We start from the raw sequence: 24339 nt of genomic DNA, 5'->3' as shown, positions 1-24339 counted from the left end.
ACATCCAATTATGAGGCATGACCATAGATGCTTTAATTATGTGGACTGTGTGTATATGTTTACTTCTCTTCTACCATGTTCTCCTCATATGCTAAATAATAATAAATAAACTCTCACAGCCGTTAGATGGTGTAAATGTGGAATCTACTCTTAGATGATTCAAAGTGGAATCTAAACCATCAGAATCAGAGATCATACAAGAAGCAGACAAAAGGATCTCTGTTTAACCTGCCCAAAAGTAAACTTTATGATTTTTTTTCAAGTGACTCAGCTTGGACCCATTTCCCCAATTACACCTTTTTTTCCATTAGTCCTCTATTGGACCTCTATAAGACAGCAGAGAAGAGCAACAAAGATGATTAGGGGACTGGAGGCTAAAACTTATGAAGAATGGTTGCAGGAACTGGGTATGTCTAGTTTAATGAAAAGAAGGACTAAGTGAGACATGATAGCAGTGTTCCAATATCTCTGGGGTTGCCACAAAGAAGAGGGAGTCAAACTATTCTCCAAAGCACCTGAGGGTAGAACAAGAAGCAATGAGTGGAAACTTATCAAGGAGAGAAGCAACTTAGAACTAAGGAGAAATTTACTGACCGTTAGAACAATTAATAAGTGGAACAACTTGCCTGCAGAAGTTGTGATCCTTCAACACTGGAAAATTTTAAGAAGATGTTAGATAACCATTTGTCTGAAATGGTGTAGGGTTTCTTGCCTGGGCAGAGGATTGGACTAGAAGACCTCCAAGGTCCCTTCTAACTCTGTTATTCTATATTCTATTTGAGAAGTATTTTATGACTATATATTATCAGCTTTCTGGGAAAACTTGATTTCTTCAAGTTTTAGTCAAAGATCCATTTTGCAGGTGTGGCTTTCAGCACATTTATAGACACAGAGTTGTTCTCAAGTGGAAGGACAGTTTTATTTCCTCATTGATTTTCATCATCTGTCATGAAAATCTAAAATAGTCCTGCCCGTGATACACATTGTATGTTTTATTGTGAGCTGCCATTCACCAAATTATGTAGGAAAAATAAAAATATTGCATTTTTCTTAAAATATTATGTGACAGACAGAAGGAGTTATAGGTCCTTCTTGATATATGGAAATAAATTTCAGGTACATCCTTTCAGATATACTTGGCTGTACTTCACACATGACTGCAAAATCGAATGATGAACTGGAGGAATGGAAGACACGGTTATTCAGAATTATTTGCACGTGTCCATTTACCTGCAGCAGAGTTTCTTCAAATGTTTTTTCTAGGACCCTTTAAAGAAAGTTTGAATGTTGGTAATTCAGCCACCAATGTCATCTGGATTGCACAACAGAAGCTGGGAAAGTCATGGGCTTTGATTTCCACTCTTTTATAAAAAACAGCAAGGAACACTTTCAAGATCTTTCTATGAATCATACTGAGACAGAAATAAGAATGCTGTTCAGGATACTAACAGAATGCTATTTGTCTGACTTTCAGAATGTCGTGTAGTGAAATCTACTTCCTATACCAAAATAGCTTCAACACCACGTCGGAGCACCACCAAGAGCCCGGGTCCATCCCGACGCAGCAAATCTCCAGCATCCACCAGCTCAGGTAACAAATGGCAAACAAATCTGACTAAATAGCAAGTAATTCTTTGGCTATCATAATTATTTAAACATCGTAGTGTAATGTACTTAGTAGTGTGGCTCAAATATACTTTGTTTTCAAAATGGAGAATAATAAGTATTTCTTGCCTACTGCGGATTGGATTGTCAAATAATCGAAAGTATCTTATCTCCCCGATGAATTGAAGTGTATGTACTGTACAAATATTGTAACTGAAATAAAATTTAGGAAAGAAAATGTGCTTTGTCTCGGATTTTTAAAATCCTTATTCAGCAAACTTTTTGTGTAAATTGAATTCTTTGAAGGTATTGTAGGAGATAGAATAGGTATACCCACTTTTTCCTTATTTTAAAGATCTAGATGTTTTAATAGAGAAAAGCTTTGTGGTTGTATATCATTTTCTAGGGAGAAGTGCTACGGGATGTTCCTCTGATCCTTTATCCCTTTGAGTGTTTTAAGTGAAGTTTGGGAATAAAAAGGAATTTCATGCTATATTGTATACTCTCTATTTCTGAATTAGGAGGTTTCAGAGATGGTACAGGAGGATTTCAAGTTTAATACTGAGAGTGATCAGGTTTGCTCATTACAGTTTATACATAGGGTCTGTTTATCATTAGGACATACAGGGTAGTCCTTGACTTACGACCACAATTGAGGCCAAAATTTATGTTGCTAACTGAGAAATTTGTTAAGTGAGTTTTGCCCCATTTTACAACTTTTCTTGCCACATTTGTTAAGTGAACCACTGCAGTTGTTAAAATAGTAACACTGTTGTTAAGTGAATATGGCTTCCCCATTGCTTGCCAGAAGGTAAGGATATGACCCTGGGATACTGCAACCATTATAAATATGAACCAGTTGTCAAGCATCCAAATGTAAAATACATGACCATGGAGAGGCTGCAACTGGCGTAAGTGTGAAAAATGGTCATAGTCACTTTTTTCAGTGCCATTGTAATTTCAAACAGTCTCTAAATGAACTGTTGTAAGTCAAGGACTACCTGTATTTTTGTCAGAGTGCGCACAATGTGACTATTTTGAGACAACCCAGGAGCAAAAACAGAAGTTCATCTTTCAAATAGTGGTTTATCTTCAAGGAATATATACATACACGTACTGGGCAAAGTCAGGCAATCAATCATCAGCTACAGTATGGAAGCACACACGGAGAGACGCCTTCACAGGACCTCTCTTATGTACAGTATACAGCCTCCTAAAGTCATATCAGCCCAAAAACCTTGCTGACTCAATCCCTGCTTTATATCATTGTAGCAGCTGGTTAGCTCTTAAAGCATTTTCCTGACAATTTTGCATCTGGTTTTCTGTGTAGGGTAGAGTGATGATGGTGTGAATGTGAAGAACTTTCTAATCATAAACCAAGGTGTCAAACTGGCAGCCCTTGGGCTGTATGCATCATCCATAGGCCACACCCACCCCAGTTCCTCAAAGGCAGAAAACATTGCAATATGTCACGTGACATCACGTGACGTGATTGAGTTTGACACCCGTGTTATAAACTGTCATGAAGACTTCAGTGGTTAAGGAGATTTCATCTATGATACAGCACCCAAAACATCTCGTGTGATCTTATTTTATTCTTTATTATTATTATTATTAACACAGCATAGCAAAGGAAATCTTATTTATCTGGAAGGATTTCATGATAGAAGCTTAGCTAGGCAAGCACATGCCTTTCTCCCTGCTTTCCCATTTTTATTACTGAAATAGCAATATAACCAGAAAATAAAGTGCATGGCAGCAAATTCTTATTTGAGCTTAAGAGTTTCTATAGCACTTAAAAGAACTTGGATATATATCGCTTCATAGTGTTTTACAAACCTTCTCTAAGCAGTTTATAGAGTCAGCATATCCCCCTCAATAATATGGGTCCCCTTTTTATCTTGGAAGGATGAAAGGATGAATCAGTCTTGAGATGATCAAGCTCGAAGTCCTGGCAGTAAACAATGAGCTTTCTTGTAATACTGCATTTTTACCACTGTGCCACCATGGCTCCTGTATATGAAGATGTGGCTGTAATGAAGCCTAATGTAAAATTCACTGAAAAATCAGGGGAAAATGATTCAGAATATTCATGGCCTTCATATTATTGCCTGAGAAAACAAGAAGAAAGTGTAGACAACGTTTTCAAAAAAATCAATGGCAGATTTTTCAAAGAGCCATGACAAAAGAAGAAATAGAATAGAATAAAAGAATAAAACTACTCTATCATCATTTGGGAAAGAAATTCTGACAAATATTCTTCTTCTAGAAACATTTCTTATTTATTTGAAAATACTTTTCTCCTTCAAAGAGGCCATGTTCACAGGAAGACTTCTCAATTTGTATCCCAACCATCTAACTAGTTTATGTGTAAGTTTGAAATTTCTTTGTTTTACTTAGTTCATCTTTATACCCATCTCTCTCCATGTTAACAGTTGCCTCTGTAAAAGCGTAAATTGATGAGTTGTACTGTAACTATTAAAAAAGGGACGTGGTGGCTTAGTGGCTAAGACGCTGAGCTTGTCGATCGAAAGGTCGGCAGTTCAGCGGTTCGAATCCCTAGTGCCATGTAATGGGGTGAGCTCCCATTACTTGTCCCAGCTTCTGCCAACCTAGCAGTTCGAAAGCACGTAAAAAAAAATGCAAGTAGAAAAATAGGGACCACCTTTGGTGGGAAGATAACAGCCTTCCATGCGCCTTTGGCGTTGAGTCATCCCGGCCACATGACCACGGAGACTTCTTCGGAAAGTGCTGGCTCTTCGGCTTTGAAACAGAGATGAGCACCGCCCCCTAGAGTCAGAAACAACTAGCACATATGTGCGAGGGGAACCTATACCTTTACTATAATTATTATGCCAGGAAATTGTTTAAATTCTTCCTTATTTCAATTCAAGAGAAGTTTGATAGTGAAATCTTCCAGAGAGGTGATGGACCTTTTATTTACTGAATGAGTGCACACAGAAGGTAGAGAGACATATGTTATGAATACTTTAACTTCTACATGGACTGTGGTAGGGGTAGAGATGGAGATTCCAACTCTAGTTCTAAATGTGTTTGATCCATTATTCCCTTCCAACTCTCTAATGCTAAGATTTCAAGATCCAGACAAGAACATTATGCCAGCAAACCAATATAAGTTTGTAGAGTAATAATTTACTCTTTTCTATAATTCTTTCTCCAACTGTTTTTACCATTATTGTTATACCAGTGCTTTATATAAGAGAAAAATTGTTTAACAGTTTTTCAAAAATAGAACAAAAGACAAAACTTCAGGTTCTGCTACATTGTCTGCATAGTTAATTAAATCCTGGTCTTCGATGACTTTTATAGAATATAGAAAAACACAGCACGCCAATATCCAGTATTTCCCTTCCCCTGGTTTTCTTGTACTTCATCAGTAATTTCTCTACTGTAACTTTGTCAGGGTCTTGTGTGAGAGTGACACTTAATACCAATATTAACAACTTGGCTTCTTCTGCATCCTATGGAACTTATATGATTTTGGAAAGGGGCTTCCGTTCCACCATTAGCTTCACAAATAAAATGCAAATAATGTATGTTCTTTTTGAATATATAAGTGTCAGAGCTGCAGAAGTGAGATGATGTCTATTTGCTTGTCTTCCTAATGTAACTGCATAAAATATATACCGTGTTTCCCCAAAAATAAGTCTGGGACTTATTTTCTTTTGGGTCTCAAAATATGCACTAGGGCTTATTTTCAGGGGGTATCTTAATCCCCCCCCCCCATGTACAGGAGGCCGACGACTTCTGCTTGCTCATTGTGGGGCAGGAGGCTGGCTGTGCAGGCTGTTAAGTAGGGCTTATTTTGGGGGTAGGAGTTATATTAGGCACATACATAAAAACCATGCTAGGGCTTATTTTCAGGATAGGTCTTATTTTCAGGGAAATAGAGTAATTTCCAAAACGTTCATTATGTGTTCCAAGAAATGTTAGGGTCTGATGGATGGAGTAGGCAATGGAAAATAGAAAGTGAATCAGACTTTCATTTCAATTAGTTTATTATAGTTTACACTTGTAGAACTTTCCTTCTGCTACAAGTTGTAAAGATTTCAATTTTTTGAACTAGAGATATCAGAAAGAGAGTTTAGCATTTAAAATGTACTTTCAATCTCGAAATGTTGGCTTTTGCTTGAAAGTTAAATAAGTGTTTAGGGAAACAGTAATCAAATAGAAGTCTTCCAATGAAATGCAGATTTGTGCTATAGCCTTAATTCTAAGCAAAAATTATGTAGAAGCAAGCAATTAATCATGCTAGCAGTAATGTGTTGTTGGCAACATTGGTGTTAGTCTTCCTCCATTAGAATGCCCAGTTATCTCTTATAAATTATCCATGTCTAAGCACACCCCACCAATAATATTATTGATGAATAGAGTGGTGATTCACAAGCAAATGTTTTTGACATTAGTTCACAAAAAATTCTCCAAAAGTTCATATGATTTAAACAGCAGATTTCCTGAATTTAATGGTAAGCCTTTCGGCTGTAATAGTAATTGAATTCAAGGACTAATTCAAAGTTTAATATTGTTTTGGCCTCCAGATCTTCCTGAGCTCTTGGCCAGGGCTGCTAGGGATTGTTTTAAGCAACATTTGGAAGGCTACAAGTTTCCCACTGTTGTGCTAATGCTGTAACTTTCCTATCCTAACCCAATGTGTAAAAAACAGGCTTCCAAAGACAAACAGTATTGTAATAGTTAATTATCATTCCACAAAGTCTTTTTATTCTGAGCTGAATAAAGAACACATCCTCTGGGTAACCCGGCAGAATATTTATCACTGTGCATAATTGGCAGATGGGAAAGAAAAATATCCTTCCCATCCGACAATATTTTAAAATCTAGTTCTCTCTCTACTGGGCTTAGCAGTTCGGAGGCTACCAGTCAGCTAAGCTATGATAAAAAAATTATTATTATTATTGTGATTTTCAGATGAGTAATTTGGTATATTGTTCCCAAAGGCAGTTCATTATGATTCAGTGTGCAGCAGCATATAAGATTGCTAAGGCTATGGGGGCTTGGCAGATTAGAGTGAGGGCTGCAGTTGCTCAACATCCTGAAGTTGCCGCGTTGTGTATTGACACCTTTGATGTAGCCCCTAAGACGGCACCTACACCTCCTACTGCTGCTCGGAAGACGTCAGCCTTACGCAGAAGAAGCTTTGGCTTATGAATCCGGCATTTTATTCAGCTCTCTCTGTGAGCTGCTTTGGCAACCTTTAACTAATCGTAACACTTCCTGTTTCTGCCAGTGCCAGAGTGTAGTATAAAATGCAAATATTTTCCTGCTTGGCTTTATCATGTTAAAAATAAGTCTGTTTCCATGTTAGAACTCATAGAAGGTAAGTTCAATGCCTTATTAGTATCATGGCTGGAAATATCAGTGCAAAATAGAGAATTTGAATGTCTGCTGGTTACTGCTTTTTTATAGCTGATGTATATGTAATTGTGACCTAGCCATAGCATGTTTGAGAAGGCATTTTATTATATAGCATCTCTCTCTCTCTCTCTCTCTTTCTCTCTCTCCCTCCCTCCCTCCTTCTCCCTCTTCCTCTCTCCCCTCCCTTTCTCTCTCTCCTATCTTTTCAGTGCAATTTTAGCATTATTTGGCTATCTTTTCTATTCTACAGCTTTCACAGCTGTGAAGTTTTTGTATTAAATGACAAGGCAATGTTATGTAAGTAGGAAGGAATTGTAGAGAATATAGCAACAGTTTAGAAGTCTCTCGTTTTTATGGAGGCAACTATGAAAGGCTGAGGGAGTGAACTTATAAATCAAAGAGTCCCAGATGAGTTAATGCCTAGCTCAAATGTATCACACAGAAATCTTTCCAACAGTTCCAAGTTAGTATCAATAGTAATAAATGCCTTTTTAAAATAATGCAATAATTTGATATTTCTAATAGATAACATTAGAACATCTCCTCTTCTCTAAAAAGGAGGGGGAAAGACCAATTGTTAAAGGATTTTTTAAAAAGCTAGTATAATCTTGCTTTTTGTTGTTGTTGTTGCATGGATAAGCAGTCCAGAGTTGAAGACAATATTTTTAATTTCATTGTGGCTACATATTGAATACAAATTGGTCAATCGCTTGTTAAGTAACATATATACCAGCTGAATACAGAGGAACCCACCTTATAGTGATTAATTGCTTCAGAATTGCATCTTTACTTAATTCCTATTAAGAGTACACAGACTGCAGAAGGACAAAGCAGAAAACGTTGGCTAATGTGAGCAATATGTTGTTCAGTATTTAATTATAGTGGTGCCAGATCCAAAACCATGTTTTCTTTGTCTATTCTTATGTTTCTCTAGTTAATGGAACGCCTGGAAGTCAACTTTCTACTCCCCGTTCCGGGAAGTCTCCAAGCCCTTCTCCTACTAGCCCAGGAAGCTTGCGGAAACAGAGGGTAAGAAAATGCAAGGTTTGAAGGTGGCCAAGTGAATCACCTGATACCAAGTTTCTTAGTTTAACAAGTGTTCTGCTATCGCAATCCCCATAAAATGTTAGTGCAAAGAATTATTTGCTAATGAATATAAATAAATAAATGAAATGGTAGTTGATTGATTGGTGGTGGAAAGTTTTGATAAATGGCTACCCCTAGGGTTACCCAAAGCTGTAGCAAATGTCCAAAAATGCATCCCTTTTGCATCCACTTCTGCATGAAGAATAGGAACATTGTCAAAATGAACTCTGTTTTTCTTCCTCACTTCTCTTTGCTTGGCCATGAGTTTTGCAGTCCAAAGATGGTGGCTCTTTGTTCCTTCCACTAAATCAGCTACTGGCTTTACCAGGCAAAGTAGGAATGGAGTGAGTTCTGACAGCTCTGCATTTTTGCTGATTCGGGTAGTCCTCAACTTTGAACCACAATTAGGACTGGAATTTCATCACTAAGCAATGTCTATGTTAAGCAAGTTGCACTTGATTTTATGATTGTTAAGCAAACCATGTGGTCATTAAGCAAATCCAGATTCCCCCACTGACTTTGCTTGTCGAAAGGTGTCTAGAAAGGTTGCAAATGACGATCATGTGACCACTGGATAACATTATAAATCTATGCTGTTTGCCAAACGCCCAAATTGCAATCACATGACGGTGGGATGCTGTGATAGTTGTAAGTGCAAATATTGGTTGTAGGTCACTTTTTCTGCACTGTTGTACATTTGAATGGTCACTCAACGAACGGTTGAAATCAATGACTACCTGTACAGCCTTGCTACTGACTCCAGGCAGTCTGTTTTTTCTGACCTGTGACTGTTGCCAAACGATTTGCCTTGCTGAGGATGCTCTCTATTCCTGGGCCTTGTACTGAAAATTGTACTCTTGTGTTGACTATTTAACTAAGATGTCGCTTCATGGTAGATTGGAGAATCCTTCAGATGCCCAAACTTGACTTGAGTTGTGGTAGAAATATTTCTGAGGTTCTTAATCGCAGCAGCATCTCCACACATGCTTCTACTCAAAACCCAAGTTGTTATTTCATTGGTTCCTCTGAGGGCTTGTTTGTGAGGTAATACACTGATTTCTTCCTGGGCCTGGAGAGTATTGTAAGAATTGATCATGGGCTTTTCTGCCTATGCTTCCTGCCCAAACCATTTATTTCTTGGTGATGCTAGAACAAATTTTGACAGTTCTTTCCAGTTTGGTTGTATCTCACTTGCCCCAAAAATTTAATCCCCAGAGTGACTGGTGACATCCTCCAGTTTGATAATCTCTATTGATGATGCTCAAACCTTGTATATTCAAAATGGAGAATTTTCCTGTTATGTTTTGCAAATTATATTATTATTATTATTTGTTTTTCTTAGTCTTCTGCTGTACCTAATTTCTTTTTCCCTCTAAAAATTTTCAGAAATAGTCCATGCACAAACTAGCCAAATTCTAAAGTTGTGTCCATGTTAGTTTATGTTGTTCTCTCTACTAGGCACAAGCAATACCATACGTAAAAATAGTCTTACACACCTTACCACGTATTTGAATACATTTTTAAAAATACACTGTAAAATATTAATAATATGTAGAGTTGGTCAAATATATTGCCTAAATAGTGGTTCCCAGAATACCCTAAAATAGTGGTTCTCAACTTGTGGTCCGCGGACCCCTGGAAGCCATGATGTCCTCACAGGGGGTCTGCGAAGCCTTGAAGAAATGTTATGATTTAAATCTTGAGTTAAATCTTGGGGGAACATGGCAATGGGACATGGCGAAAAAAAATATTGAAAGTTGGTCCTTGGTGAAAAATCCCTAAAGCAGTATTTTCCAACTTTGACACTTCAACTACCGTATTTTTCAGAGTATAAGATGCATCTTCCCCCCCGCCAAAAAAAGAGGGTGAAAATCTGGTTGCTTCTTATACTCCGAATGTAGCCCCTTCCAGCGTCTCAAACGGAGGTTTCAAAGGCTGAAAAAAGCCTCAGAAATGAAGCTTCAGAAAAAAAGCCTCCAGAACAGAATTTCAGAAAAAAAGCCTCTGAAATGAAGTTTCAACATAGTAACAACCAATGAACCTGTTACTATAATTTACCTCTGGGAACAGCTGATTGGAGGCTGACCTTATTTTCCTCCCCAAAAACTAAGGTGCGTCTTATACTCCTGTACATCTTATACTCTGAAAAATAAGGTACCTGACTTTTATCACTATTGCTAAAAATTCTACAAATTGAGGCATGCACATATTTGGAAGTTGCCACAGCTGGGAAATACTGCTGCAAATTAAGAAATGTACATGAAAGTGGTATCAAAAGTATTCTTCACATGTGTAGTAGCCTTTTCAATGTACATTGATTAAGTTTAAAGTTAGTGATAGATAATTAATATTGTACTGCCACTGTACTACCACAATCTTGCGATATGAATTCTCAGGAAGACATTTAGAAAAATGAACATACATTTGTATGTATCCTACATACATACATGTATTTCAAGAACCCATGATCTATCACAAAATCATGCCACAGAAAAATTTATTTGGGCAGTTGCCAAAATTACTGGGCTGCAATATTTCCTGGGGTTGGATTTAACAGTTTTGAGGGACAAACTGGCTTTCAAGAGTATTGTCAGCTATTTCATTCTATTGATTGATGAACTTCTGAGAATTTTCTAAGGGACTCTTAAGTTTTCTAAGTTTTTAGAATATTCTCTAAACACCACTATTTTTAAACACACAACATTCTCAGTCAAAGAAGTTTTTTCATATCTTTATCTTATATGAAGAGATTTACACTATAGTTATATTATCTAACAATTTAGTATTTCAGAAACATCTGTTTCATACTTTAGATTATTTCACTTTTTTAAACGCATGATACTTTAAAATGTTTATTTGCAAGGTATTTTTTTGCTGTTGAAAACCAATATGAACCCCTCTTGGATTTTTTTTAACATTTTATTTCATATAATTCATTAAAGTACAATGTATTATTTCTAAATCCAAAATATTAATTTAAGAGCAAAAAAACAAAACAAAAACCTAATAAAATGAATTGTTTGTCAGTGCATGAAAATAATTCATTACAAAGACACTGACACATTACATTAGATGTTAGAAGGATTCATATAGTTATCTATTAATTTTCCTTGAGAAAACAATATCACAGTGCAAATAAATTGCTAGTCAATCTTTATTTATTATTTATTTTATTTATTTATTTTATTTATTGGATTTATAAACCGCCCTTCTCCCGAAGGACTCAGGGCGGTGTACAGCCAGGATAAAAAAGAACAATATACAGTTAAAATACAATTAAAAAACTTATTATACAGTATGGCCGAAATAATTAAGAATTATGAATCTAAAAACCCCAATTAAAACTAGAGAGAAAATTTAAGATTTAAAATTCAACAATTTAAGAAAGCCCATACGAACAAAACAAATATGTTTTCAGTTCATGCGAAAAGTCCGAAGGTCAGAAATTTGACGTAACCCAGGGGGGAGTTCGTTCCAAAGAGTGGGGGCCCCCACAGAGAAGGATCTTCCTCTGGGGGCCGCCAGCCGACATTGTCTGGCGGACGGCACCCTGAGAAGGCCCTCTCTGTGGGAGCGTACGGGTCGGTGGGAGGCATGAGGTAACAGAAGGCGGTCCCGTAAGTACCCAGGTCCCAAGCCATGGAGCGCTTTAAAGGTGGTTACCAAGACCTTGAAATGCACCCGAAAGGCAACAGGAAGCCAGTGCAGTCTGCGCAGGAGAGGTGTCACATGTGAGCTACGCGTGACTCCTCTATCACCGCGCAGGTGCATTCTGGACCAAGTGAAGCCTGCGAGTGCATCTCAAGGGGAGCCCCATGTAGAGAGCATTGCAATAATCCAGGCGGGAGGTAACCAGAGCGTGAGTGACTGTGCATAGGGCATCCCGATCAAGGAAGGGGCGCAACTGGCGCACCAGGCGAACCTGGTGGAAGGCTCTCCTGGAGACGGCCGCCAAATGATCTTCAAACGACAGCCGTGCATCCAGGAGAACACCCAAGCTGCGCACTCCTCCTTTGGGGCCAATAACTGCTTCAACAGTCAGCTGCGGCTGCAGCTGACTGTATCGGGTGCCGCATCCACAGCCACTCCGCCTTGGAGGGATTGAGCTTGAGCCTGTTCCTCCCCATCCAGACCCGTCGGCCTCCAAACACCGGGACAGCACTTGACAGCTTCGTTGGGGTGGCCGGGGTGAAAAGTACAGCTGAGTATCATCAGCGACAGTTGATATCTCACCCCAAAGCCACTGATGATCTCACCCAACGGCTTCATATAGATGTTGAACAGGAGGGTGAGAGAATCGACCCCGCGGCACCCCACAAGTGAGGTGTCTCGCGGTGACCTCTGCCCCCCTGTCAACACCGTCTGCGACCGGTCGGAGAGATAGGAGGAGAACCACCGATAAACGGTGCCTCCCACTCCCAATCCCTCCAACCGGTGCAGCAGGATACCATGGTCGATGGTATCGAAAGCCGCTGAGAGGTCTAATAGGACCAGAGCAGAGGAATAACCCCTGTCTCTGGCCCTCCAGAGATCATCCACCAACGCGACCAAAGCTGTCTCCGTGCTGTATCCGGGTCGGAAACCGGACTGGAACGGGTCTAGATAGACGGCTTCATCCAGGTACTGGGGTAGCTGCCGTGCCACAGCACTCTCTACAACCTTCGCAGTGAAGCGAAGGTTGGAGACCGGACGGTAATTACCTAAAATAGCTGGGTCCAGGGAAGGCTTCTTAAGGAGGGGTCTCACCACTGCCTCCTTCAAGGCGGCAGGGAAAACTCCCTCCAACAAAGAAGCGTTGGTAATCCCCTGGAGCCAGCCTCGTGTCACTTCCCGGGAGGCCAGCACCAGCCAGGAAGGGCACGGGTCCAGTAAACATGTCGTAGTATGCAGCCTCCCCAGCAACCTGTCCACGTCCTCGAGAGTCACAGGGTCAAACTCATCCCAAATAACCTCCACAAGACGCGACTCCGCCCTCCCACCTGGATCATCCCAATTTCGGTCCAAGCCGTCCCGGAGCTGAACGATTTTGTCGTATAGATAACCACTAAACTCCTCGGCACGGCCCTGCAACGGGTCATCCCGCACCTCCTGATGAAGGAGGGAGCGGGTCACCCGAAACAGGGCGGCCGGGTGGTTATCTGCCGACGCAATGAGGGTGGAAGCATAGGAATGCCTCGCCTCCTCATTGCCACTAGGTAGGTCCTAGAATAGGATCTAACTAGTGTTCGGTCAGCTTCTGAGCGGCAGGACCTCCAGACGCTCTCTAGGCGTCTTCTCCGGCGTTTCATCTCTCTCAGCCCCTCGGAGAACCAAGGGGCCGGGCGAGGCCTACGCCGGGTCAGAGGCCGCAAGGGCACGACACGGTCCAAAGCTCCAGCCGCGGCCCGTTCCCAGGCCGCAACTAGCTCTTCAGCCGTGCCGTGGGCCAGGTCCTCAGGAAACGGCCCAAGCTCCGTCAGGAACCTCTCCGGGTCCATCAGGCGCCTGGGACGGAACCAACGCATTGGCTCCGTCTCCCTGCAGTGGTGGATAGCGGTCCGAAAGTCTAGGCGAAGGAGAAAATGATCTGACCATGACACCGGTTCTGTTTCTAAGTTGTCTAATACCAGATCATTTCGCCACTGACCAGAGATATAAATCAGGTCCAGTGTGCCACCCCCTGTGTGCGTGGGGCCATCAATTACCTGGATCAGGTCCAAGGCCGTCATGGAAGCTCCCGAGCCGCTGTCGATGACAAGCCCGTCGATGGCAGGTTAAAGTCCCCCATGACTATCAGTCTGGGGGTCTCCACCGCCACCCCGGCGAGTACCTCCAACAGCTCGGGTAGGGCTGTGGTCACGCAGCAAGGAGCCAGGTACGTGATCAACAAGCCCATCTGATCACGATGGCCCCACCTCACAAAGAGGGATTCACAACCGGCAATCTGAGGAACAGTGGCCTCCCTCGGCTCTAGACTTTCTCTAATGACAACCGCTACCCCCCCACCCCTACCTTGGGCTCTCGGCTGATGAAATGCTCGGAAACCTGGTGGGCATAGCTCCACAAGGGGAACCCCCCCCTCCGGGCCCAACCAGGTCTCCGTAATGCCCATAAGGTCCGCGGCTTCCCCCTGAATAAGATCACCAATCAGGGGGGCCTTATTGACCACGGACCGGGCATTACATAACATCAACCGGAGACCAAGGCTCTGAGGACCATGGCCCCCCGGGGAACGGGTGAAGACTGAGGGACCGGAGCACGTGATCGTTTTGAGACACCGAGCACGTGCTCCCAACACTTGATATGGCCCCCCGCTTCCGCCATATCTGCCTCTCCCACTTACCGTACAGATGGAACGATTCTCCACTCCTGGAACGAACCCATCCCCCTCTGCCTTCGGACCAGATGGTAAAATGCCGCGAACAAGCACAGGGGCTAAATCCTCCCGACGGGCTATTCCCCCCACCCGTCGTATCCCTCCCTCCCCTTAAAAGACCCCTTTTAAAAAACCTATTTAAAAATCCCCAGAAACTCTTCTTAGCTGCATGCCACCTCTCTGGGTCCCAAGACCCTTCGTTGAGGTAAGCTCTTGATAACCTAGAGGGCCATTCCTGCGAGGCGGGGGAACCTCGCAGCCGTAATAGTTCGGTGGATGAGTATCTCATGAAAGAATAATAGTTTACGACAGCGAAAATATAAAACCCAAGCCGGCATAGATGTTAACCAGCTTCTAGTCCAACCGAGTTGACTGTTCCGCTCAAGTCCAAATGAACCCAAAACCGGCCAAGTCCAGATGATCCAGGAAACAACCAAGGGGTCCAGGGGTCTGACCAAATCTAGTGGTCTCCCCCCCGGTAGCTGGTACCCTAATATCTTCCTCAGTTGCCGGCCACTAAGGTGGAATAGTGGCCCTCGGAAACTCGGCATTTCTCCATCCTGGGGGAGGGACTCCTGCCGCTCCGTAGTCTGATGGAATGCCGCACGTTCTAGTGCCACCAGTACCGCAATTGCCGCCAGAATCACCGCCGTTCCAGAGGCCGCCATTAATAGTGCCGGATCCATGTTAAAGACATGTCCCAGCACGCCGCAGATAGAAGTCGAGGACGCCCCACCGATGTGCCGCTGATGAAAAATGCGGCACAAAATCATGCCGCTGAGGAGCATTTCAGCGAAGGCCAGGCCTGATAGAAAAAAAACCACTGGGGGGGGGGAGAACAGCCGATCTTCGGGCCCTCCAAAAGTCCAGCCCGAGCGGCCCACCACCCTGCCGCCAACTTTGTAAGCGGCCAGGGGATCGAACTAGGCCCGCCCGGGATGACTGCCCCACCCCGAGATAATCGCCGCCATTCGCTGTCCCTCAGTTGGTAAGAGTGCGGTTCCAAAGTCCTGCCGCTGATGGAAGTCGCGGCGAGGCTAACCATCCCCGGAAAAGTCAGCTGGGAGGGGGGAGGACAGCCGATATTCAAGCCCTCCAAAACTCCGGCCCGAACGGTCCACCACACTGCCGCCAGCATTAGCTCACGGCCGGGGATCTTAAAGGCCAGTCCGGGACGGTAACCCCAGCCCTAAAATGGCCGCCGCTATCCGCTGCTTTCCCAAGGCTCCGGCCCCAAATTCAGCAGCCGAGAGACCACTGAGGCCCAAGGACCTCGCTCTCGGCTGCCAATACGATGACCCACCTGGGGCCGAAGTCCACGCAGCCCGGCGAGCGGCCACCGATCTCCAAGCCGGTCCGTGGCCATGCAGTCTGTGCTACCCGTGCGGCCCGGCTCACGGCCAAAGATCTCAAAAGCTGGCCCTGCAAAGTCCACGCAGCCCGGCTCGCAGCCGAAGATCCCAAAGCCGGACCGGGGCGGTAGGCCCTACCCCAAAATGGCCGCCGCCATCCGCTGCTCTCTCGAGACTCCGGCCCAGAACTCAGCAGCCGGGAGACCACTGAGGTCCAAAAGACCTCACTCCCGGCTGCCGGCATGCTGACCCCTCTGGGACCGAAGTCCGTGCAGCCCGGCGAGCGGCCGAACAGCATCTCGGCCGGGAAGCACCGGCCGCCGTCTTCATGAGCTCAAAATACCACCGCCATTACGCGCATGCGCAGAAGAGAGAGAATCTTCCCTAAGTGAACAGATATTTATATACGAGATCAGGTATATCATCTGATCTCTTTACCCCTGCATGGCTGGTGTTTTTCAGAAGACTTCCTTGTAGGGTCAGAGAACCAATACTGAGTTGTGACTCAAAAGTCCCAGGAGAGTCGCAAAGCAGAGGCAACTTCTATTCTGCTCTTACTAGCATTGAATTACAATTCAAATCTAGACAAAGAAATCCATATGGAAAAACCATATCTGCATATTTTCCGAAAGAGTTACAGAAAGTTCATAATACTTTCTAGGAAGGAAGACCTGTTTCCCATTCATTGGCAAATTTTTAGCAAAGTCCCTTGTTACTAAAAGAAATAAATTTATAATTATTTCCAAGAGTCAGTATAAACTGAATGGGGTGTGAATGGTGGAGTTGTATGATGATACTTCAGGGTTAGTAGTTTATATCAACATTTAAAAGGACCAAATTACAATGTAATTTTCACTTTTTTTTAACTAAGAAAATATTTTTCCTTTTTTTTCTTTTTAAAAAGAACCATATAAACAAGAGAATACATCTTCAACCCAGATTTCTCCAATGTATGTTATTAAAAACAGTATTTTACATAGCAAATAAAATATTTCATTTTAATATACAATATATTTTAACTTACTAGAATTGATCTTCTCTTTATAACTTTAGTATAAAATATCCTTAATTTGACTTATACTAAAAATATGCACGATTCTATTAAAGACCTAAATAAAGTCAAGATACAATAGATACAATAAGATCTATTATAGCATAATATATAATACAATATGATATTTTGGTGTAACAAGCAATAGAACATAGCTCTTGCGACGTTAAACATCTGTTTAAATGTTTATATAAAATACTTTATGTGGTTTTTTTGTGCCGCTTGAACCATTTAAAAAAATCTGCTGAAGTCTCTATAGTTTTTTTTTTTACTGTTCTAATTGTAAAGATTTTTGGTGATAGAAATTATTATACCTTTATAAAAGATTGTTATACCTACAATAAAAAAAAATTCAAATGATTTGCAAAAAATTTTATTTTCATATAGATTCTAGTACCTGAAATAATACTTGAAAATTAGCATTGAGAGCCTCTTATTTTGATATTAATTATCTCTACTCCATAAGAGAAGAAATTAATAAAACAATTATTTTACTTATTAATTCAAATAGGAATTAATTTAGAAAGTTTTTTTAAATAATAGAGTGTTCGTCTTTTGATAATCACCATAGCAACATGATATTTAAGATCTGGAAGATTACATGTGCTTCTGCAGCACTTTAATTAAACAATCAAATTATTTGATCGTTAAACTACAATTTATAAGCCCAAAAGGTAAGGTATTTTTATAATTCTTAAGATCTTTTTTTCAAAGTGTATTTTTAATTTCTCAAGAACTACCAGCATTATCATATCTGTCATCAATAAACAGAAAGTGTACAGATTAAATGACATGATTTTAAAGTCTTTATTTTTAATCAGAATATTTTAAAATGAAAATGGTAAAATAAAAACAAATTGGTATTTTTCATGGACAAAACATAGGTCAAAAAGCAGAAGTTCCATTTCTGTCTATAGGGGAAAAACACTTTTCAGATGTAGCTATTTCATCAAGCAACTTGGATGTCAAAAGCTGATTTAGATGAAAGAAAATGGAGCCATATTTTAAAATATCAATTTTTGTTGAAATAACATAGTTCATACTATTTCAGCAAAAATGAGTGAACCTCATACTGATTACATTGTGAGTTAAGGACTTCATATTAGCTTGGAGCTGGGACTGTATTTTAAAAAGTTATTTCTGTTTGGTCAAGGAATAACTGGATTGGAGTTTTGAGGGGGCGAAATAAAACCAGAGAGCACTTGTATTTGTACATTACTGTATGAAAAAGTTCAAAAAGAAGACTCGGCCTTTAGAATATCATTTAATTCAAGATCACTTTCACTTTCCTTATGCATAGGAAACTGACTGTAAATATAAATACAGGCAATGTGGTTTTTAAAATGTAAAGTGTGAATGCTGAGGGAGGAAACCTTGAAGTTGGAGACCATCTAATAGAGCTTTTTTTTCTGGATGGTAGATTTATGGCAATGTTTCTCAATCTTGTTTAAGAGGCTTCAATTCCCAGAATTTCCTAGCTAACATGTTTCTAAAATTTAAGTAATTTTTCTGCCCTCCTCAATTTTTGTATTTTGCCCCCAAAAAACTTGTAATATTAGAATCTCTTTTTTATCCTAAAATGTTCAGAGAAGCCCTGGCTATTGCTGCTGAGGATGAAAATTAGCTCATTAATCACATATGTATATTTTAAGCCTTAGACATAATTTAAAAAGTTAGTTAATAAAATAAAAAGTAAAAAAAAAAATTCAAACAAATGGTACATGGAAATTCAGAATCTCAGCATTCTAATTATGATAATTATAGTATTCAGACAGATACAAGATTCCCTAGTAGTTGGCTATGATAAGTCAAACATTTCCTTCTTTTCCTGATTTTAACAATTCACTTGAAATTGACATTTCCTGAATTTGCAAATATTGATTAGTAGCTACCTGAATATACTGTGGCTGACAGATAATACAGCATTTGAGAATTCTAGAAATTAAAAAATCTTAGATAAAGAAAAGCAGAACAAAAACTTATGAAATAAATTACTATTGGCTTTGAAATGAAAATTAAAAAAAACATTTATTTTAAGTATGAGTAAATAAAATGCTGGTATAATTTATTTCTTGGTACCTTGAAAGCAAAGTGATCAGAATGCAGATTTATTTTTTTCCATTTTAAAAAACGATCTTAAGCAAATAAACAAATCCCAATTTTTCTCTTCCCAGACAGCAAAAACAACACATATGTGTACCCGAGTTTAGAAGTGTAACCATTTTTGTAAGTTATACAAATCCCATTATTATGAATTCTGGCTATATTTAAAAATGTTTCCTGTGTTTCCTTCACAAACTGTTGGTTGAATGTTTTTTTACTCCTTTTTAATTAGTTTATAATATAAAATACAAAAACACAAAAGAAAATAGTGGAAAAGTAAGGGAGGGAGAAGGGAAAGGAAAAGTATAGGACAAAGGGAAAAAGAAAGAAAAGGCTTTGACTTTCAACTCCCTTCAGTGCAGTATAATAAGATAATAGCATCAAACCTCAACTTTTTTACTTTTGCATAGTAATATAAACTACCCATTCTATAGCAACAAACCTATCTAATCAATAAAATCCAAATCCAAGTTTAATTTTCCCCCCATCTCAAGAATCAAGTCCAGAAGCGATTTCCAAGAAAAAACAAAGGTAATTGCCGGGAGGGGGGGTTTCTTTAATCAAAGCAGTCAAATTAGCCATCTCTGCTAACTCCCTCAACTTTTGCAGCCATTACAAACCCCTGACTGATTCTTGAATTGTTATACTATGGTAATGAACCATAGGAAGTTATTGTAGGACATACAAAATAATAGTTGAGTTTGTAAATAGCAGGCAGATAGAAGAGAATATTTGTAGCTCAGGGTTGAATTGTGAGATCCTTGGTGTTTTCTGAGCATTGTTTTCTTGCAGATATTTCATTACCAAATTTGGTAACATCAGAAAACAACTAAGTCCAGAGAGTACCAAAGACCCAGAAATATCAGGGAGTGATGAGACAAAACTTAATTTCCTTTACTGTGTGTTACATTGTAGCCTGAAGAAATTTAAGCAACTAAAAGTAGAAATCAAAGTTTAAAAATTATCTTGATTGTTTTCATCTATCAATCAACTGCAAAACTATATCTCCCCTTTCCTGGTAATAAATATAAAATAATAACATATTAAAGAATAAATTATTTGCATTTTGGTCATGATACCAGCATCTTCTGCCTTAGCAACTGCTTTGCTCTACCGGATGATAGCCCTGAAATATATTGAAGCTTTCTGAATAAAACTATGTTACAAACAAAATCATATACCTTCGTTGTCATCTCTGCATTAACCTACTGTCCTGATTGTCACTTTATGTGAATGTGACATTTGTTTTTTACAAAATAAAGAGAACTGGAAGAGTTAAGATACCCTTTGCTTGTTACCTGAAAACTGCCAAAATATCATCTTTCTCACCATAGACAACACTGTTTCACTGCCCTTTAAAATGTATTTTAAAGGATATTTTCATTTACCGTATATACTCGAATATAAGCCGATCCGAGTATAAGCCGAGGTCCCCAATTTTACCCCAAAAAACTGGGGTAAACTGGGGACTCGAGTATAAGCCGAGGGAGGGAAATGAGGCAGCTACCGGTCAGGGAAAGCCTCCCTCCCTCAGCCGAGAAGGCTGGCGGCTCCCCCGCCCCGCCCTCTCACTGCACCGGCAGGGCTTCCCCGCGCTAATGCAAAAGCCCGCCAAGTTTGCACCATCCGGTATAATGTGAAAAAAAGAAGAAAAAAAAAAACTCGAGTATAAGCCGTATATACTCGAGTATAAGCCGAGGGGACGTTTTTCAGCACAAAAAACGTGCTGAAAAACTCGGCTTATACTCGAGTATATACGGTAACTTGTTTATTGAATCCCCCGGCTTCAACTATATTATGTTAGGAATTGGCAGTTCTAAATGATGAGAAATTCAGTACTACATGATTATTGTAGTTTGCTAGTTTTTCTTTCCCCAGAACACTCTTAAATTGCCCGAATATTTAGTCTGAGTATGTAATAGCCTTAAATTTATGTACAATGTTTCTTCACAATGAGGCAATGTAAATGTTATAATACATTTGCAGGGTTTGGAAACAACAAAACCTTGGTAAAGTGAATCTGACCATTTTTATTTCCCAATAATAAATATTATGGAAAAATATTGAGCAGAATCATAGGCATCCCGATTTACGACCTTTTTTTTCTGTGATACATCAGACATAAACAGCTCCCTTTAAACTGAAAATAGAAAAGAAGAAAGATCTTCAGCATATATTAATTTCTATGCTTAAAGCACTAGTATGCACTGATGTACTTTCAGCCTGAGGACTATTACTGAAGTTACCCATTTAAAATATTTACCAATGAACTGCAGAACCAAACTTTCAGTAAAATGTGGTTGAAACCCTATAGTGCTGATCTTCCTTTTTCCATCATAGAGTAATGGTGGTATGTTGGCCATCTGTTAAATTAAGCTGATCTGGAAGTGAAGTACTTACAGATCAAATCCTGCTTTTATGCAGCTACTTTCTTTAATGTAGGTGTGCCATAAAAGCAGCCAGGTGGCCAGGAACTGAAGCAAGAACTTCCTTTTAAAGTTTGTTTAATGGTGATGACATTTCAAATGGTGCAGCCTAAATTAAAATTTAGACTTGCCATTTATATTGAGTGCTTCAGGTTCCACGAAGCCTTTTTAGTCTGGAATTATTTCCTCCTCCCCCCCACTCAGTAATTCTAATGTGATCTACAACTATGTTGAAGTACAGTGTGCATAACTTCACAATAACTGCCCAGGATGTTTGCCCAGTTGTAGTCATGCAACATAAATTGCAGTTCCATAAATATGAAATAATAATTAAGAAAAAATTTAATATCCTTCAAACTTTGAGGGTCAACCCCTCATCTAATAAATAGAAATGAAAGAAACAAGAGTAAGAGTGACAGAAATAGGAATAACATGTACAGTTTGCGTAAACGCAAAGAGCAAAAATAAACTGGAAAAAAGGTGAATGAAATGGCAATATCTTCCTAACTTCAATGAAGCAAAGTAAGGAAATTTACTACAACTTCTCTAAGGCCTGGGACCGTTTTATCTGAACCCTTACAAGAATACATTTAATGGAAGTTCATGTTCAGGAAAACTCATATAATTTCACAGTTCTTTTTCCCATGCAAGTACTTGTTATTACTTGATATTTAAAAAATAATTGTTTCATTCTTTTGAATCAGGCAGAAAAGGGGTAGACACAAGTGTAATCACCCCCTGAGTGGATCAACTGGTTTTGGTGATTATACGCTTAACCAGTATAAATTCAGTTTATACTAGATTACCAGATAATGTCTATAAAATATGTGTTTGACTCCTATAATCTTCTCGGCTGTCCTTACCACTCTCTGAATGGACTTTCTATCTGAGGCATGGCTGTCACCAAATTAAGCAGTGATGCATTTTGTTAAATCAATCATGCCTCTGTAAAAAAGTGACCAGGATAGAAGGACAAAGATATGCTTTCCTCATTGGATGCTGGAAATTCAGATGCTGGTTTGCAGGTTTCACTAAGATGATGTTTGGAAAGACCAGTTCAGATTGTTAGTTATCTGCACCCACAGATCTAAAGAGAAAGCATCATTTGAGTTCTGCTTTTGAGCCAGGAGCAGAGATGAAATATTACTGAGATAAAAATGAATTATATTGAACTCTAAAGTAATAAGTGCATTAAGATTTTCAAACTATTAGGAAGAAAAAACAAAACACCACAACTGTAATGTGTGTGTTTTAAGCAAAATATATGTTTACTTGAAAATGTTAGTGTTTATTTTAAGTAGTGATCCAGTTTGGTGTACTGATTAAAACAACAAGCTAGAGATTGTGATCTCTAGTCTCTCTTTGGTCACAAAGTCAGCTGTGTTATCTTGGGCCAGTCACTCTTTCAGCCCTATAGAGGAAGCAATGGTAAATTACTTCTGAAAAACCTTGCCAACAAAATCTACAGGGATTAGTCCAAGCAGTCACCAGGAGTCAAAAACTTTTACACAAAGTTGTGGATAATAAACCATAGCTTGTTAATTTTTATGCCTTGCTCGCCAATTATTCCTTTAATAATATGTTCAGTCCAGTGGTGGGATTCAAATAATTTAACAACCGGTTCTCTGCCCTAATGATTTCTTCCAACAACCAGTTCACCAAACTGCTGAGAAAGTTAACAACCGGTTCTCCCGAAGTGGTGCGAACTGGCTGAATCCCACCACTGGTTCAGTCCAAATATATAAATTATATATAAATTATTGCTGGAGGGGCATTAAAATTTAAGCAGGATGTTATATGGCTATATATTGTTTGCTCCTATCTCTAGAATGATCCAAATAGGCTCCAGAAAAGTTCCCAGCCATAAAGATGCATTGGGTGATAATTTATGAATCTATCTAGAAGAATAACGAAACATTAAATTAAAGTTGGCCTTGCCATGCTAAAGCTGCCATTGCATGTAAATGTAATTGTGTATCCTACCAAACTCGGTGGAATTTACAGTGCAAATATTATTGAATACATTAATAATCCACAATCATTTATCTTTGGTTTATCCTTCATCACACTATTATTGAGCAGGGACATTATGAAATTCCATTATCTGCTTTAAACGAGTGAGAAAATTATCTACTAATCTATTTACATTAATCTTATTTTATGCTATTTTCCCTCTGTTTAATATTATAAATCAATACAGATTTTGTTATTTAGGGACAAAAGCATTTTTCCTGAATCCTTGAACAAGAATGGTTTTCAGTTGCTCTTTGGGGTAAATGAATGTCTTTTGTATGGGTTTTTTTTTTAGAATAAAATACAACTCTGAAAAGAATGAAAACCACAAGCTATTCTCTAAGATAAATTTCAATACAAATCAGATAAAATTCACTTAACCAAATAATAGTATTATTTTGGTAAGAGACCATAATTTAGTAAGAAATTTTTTGAAATTCTGCTGCAGTCACCATACCTTCTGGAAATGTAATGCAATGAATTTTTTTTTTCTGTATACTTTCTGGGCAAAATATAACTTACTGACAAGCAATACTCTTTATGTCTTGGCAGAAACAATTAAACAATCATCATGAGCTACACTACATGCTATTGTAAAGGATTCGTACTTATTCTCACTTGCTGCAGATGGTAACATAAGAACAAAAGGAATGATACTTCAAGGATTAGGATATAGATTAGAGATTAGAAACAATTTCTTGACAGTAAGAGATATTAATCAATTAATAAATTCCCACAATAAGTAATTTTGTTCACCACGATGTAAAAAAGATGTTGAGACTCTAGAAAGGGCCGGAATAGCTCAGGCTGTAAGGAGCCTGTTATTAGAACACAGTAGCCTGCAATTACTGCAGGTTCAAGCCCGGCCCAAGGTTGACTCAGCCTTCCATCCTTTATAAGGTAGGTAAAATGAGGACCCAGATTGTTGGGGGGCAATAAGTTGACTTTGTAAAT

The 24339-nt window shown here is 39.5% G+C and overlaps 1 protein-coding gene across 2 annotated transcripts in view; it reads left to right on the top strand.

Annotated features, from left to right (window-relative positions):
* DCLK1 (doublecortin like kinase 1) overlaps nucleotides 1–24339 on the top strand; it is a 187690-nt gene that overhangs the window by 110392 nt on the left and 52959 nt on the right. For both annotated transcript variants that reach the window (XM_058184772.1, XM_058184773.1), the window contains exons 5-6: nucleotides 1475–1591; nucleotides 7934–8028. In XM_058184772.1, the coding sequence (XP_058040755.1) occupies nucleotides 1475–1591; nucleotides 7934–8028 (212 nt within the window). The remainder of the gene's footprint in view (nucleotides 1–1474; nucleotides 1592–7933; nucleotides 8029–24339) is intronic.

The sequence above is a fragment of the Ahaetulla prasina genome, chromosome 5 (assembly GCF_028640845.1).
Source record: "Ahaetulla prasina isolate Xishuangbanna chromosome 5, ASM2864084v1, whole genome shotgun sequence".
NCBI classification, from domain to species: domain Eukaryota; kingdom Metazoa; phylum Chordata; class Lepidosauria; order Squamata; family Colubridae; genus Ahaetulla; species Ahaetulla prasina.
The sequence above is the reverse complement of the archived record's forward strand: the minus strand, read 5'-3'. Positions and strand labels throughout refer to the sequence as shown.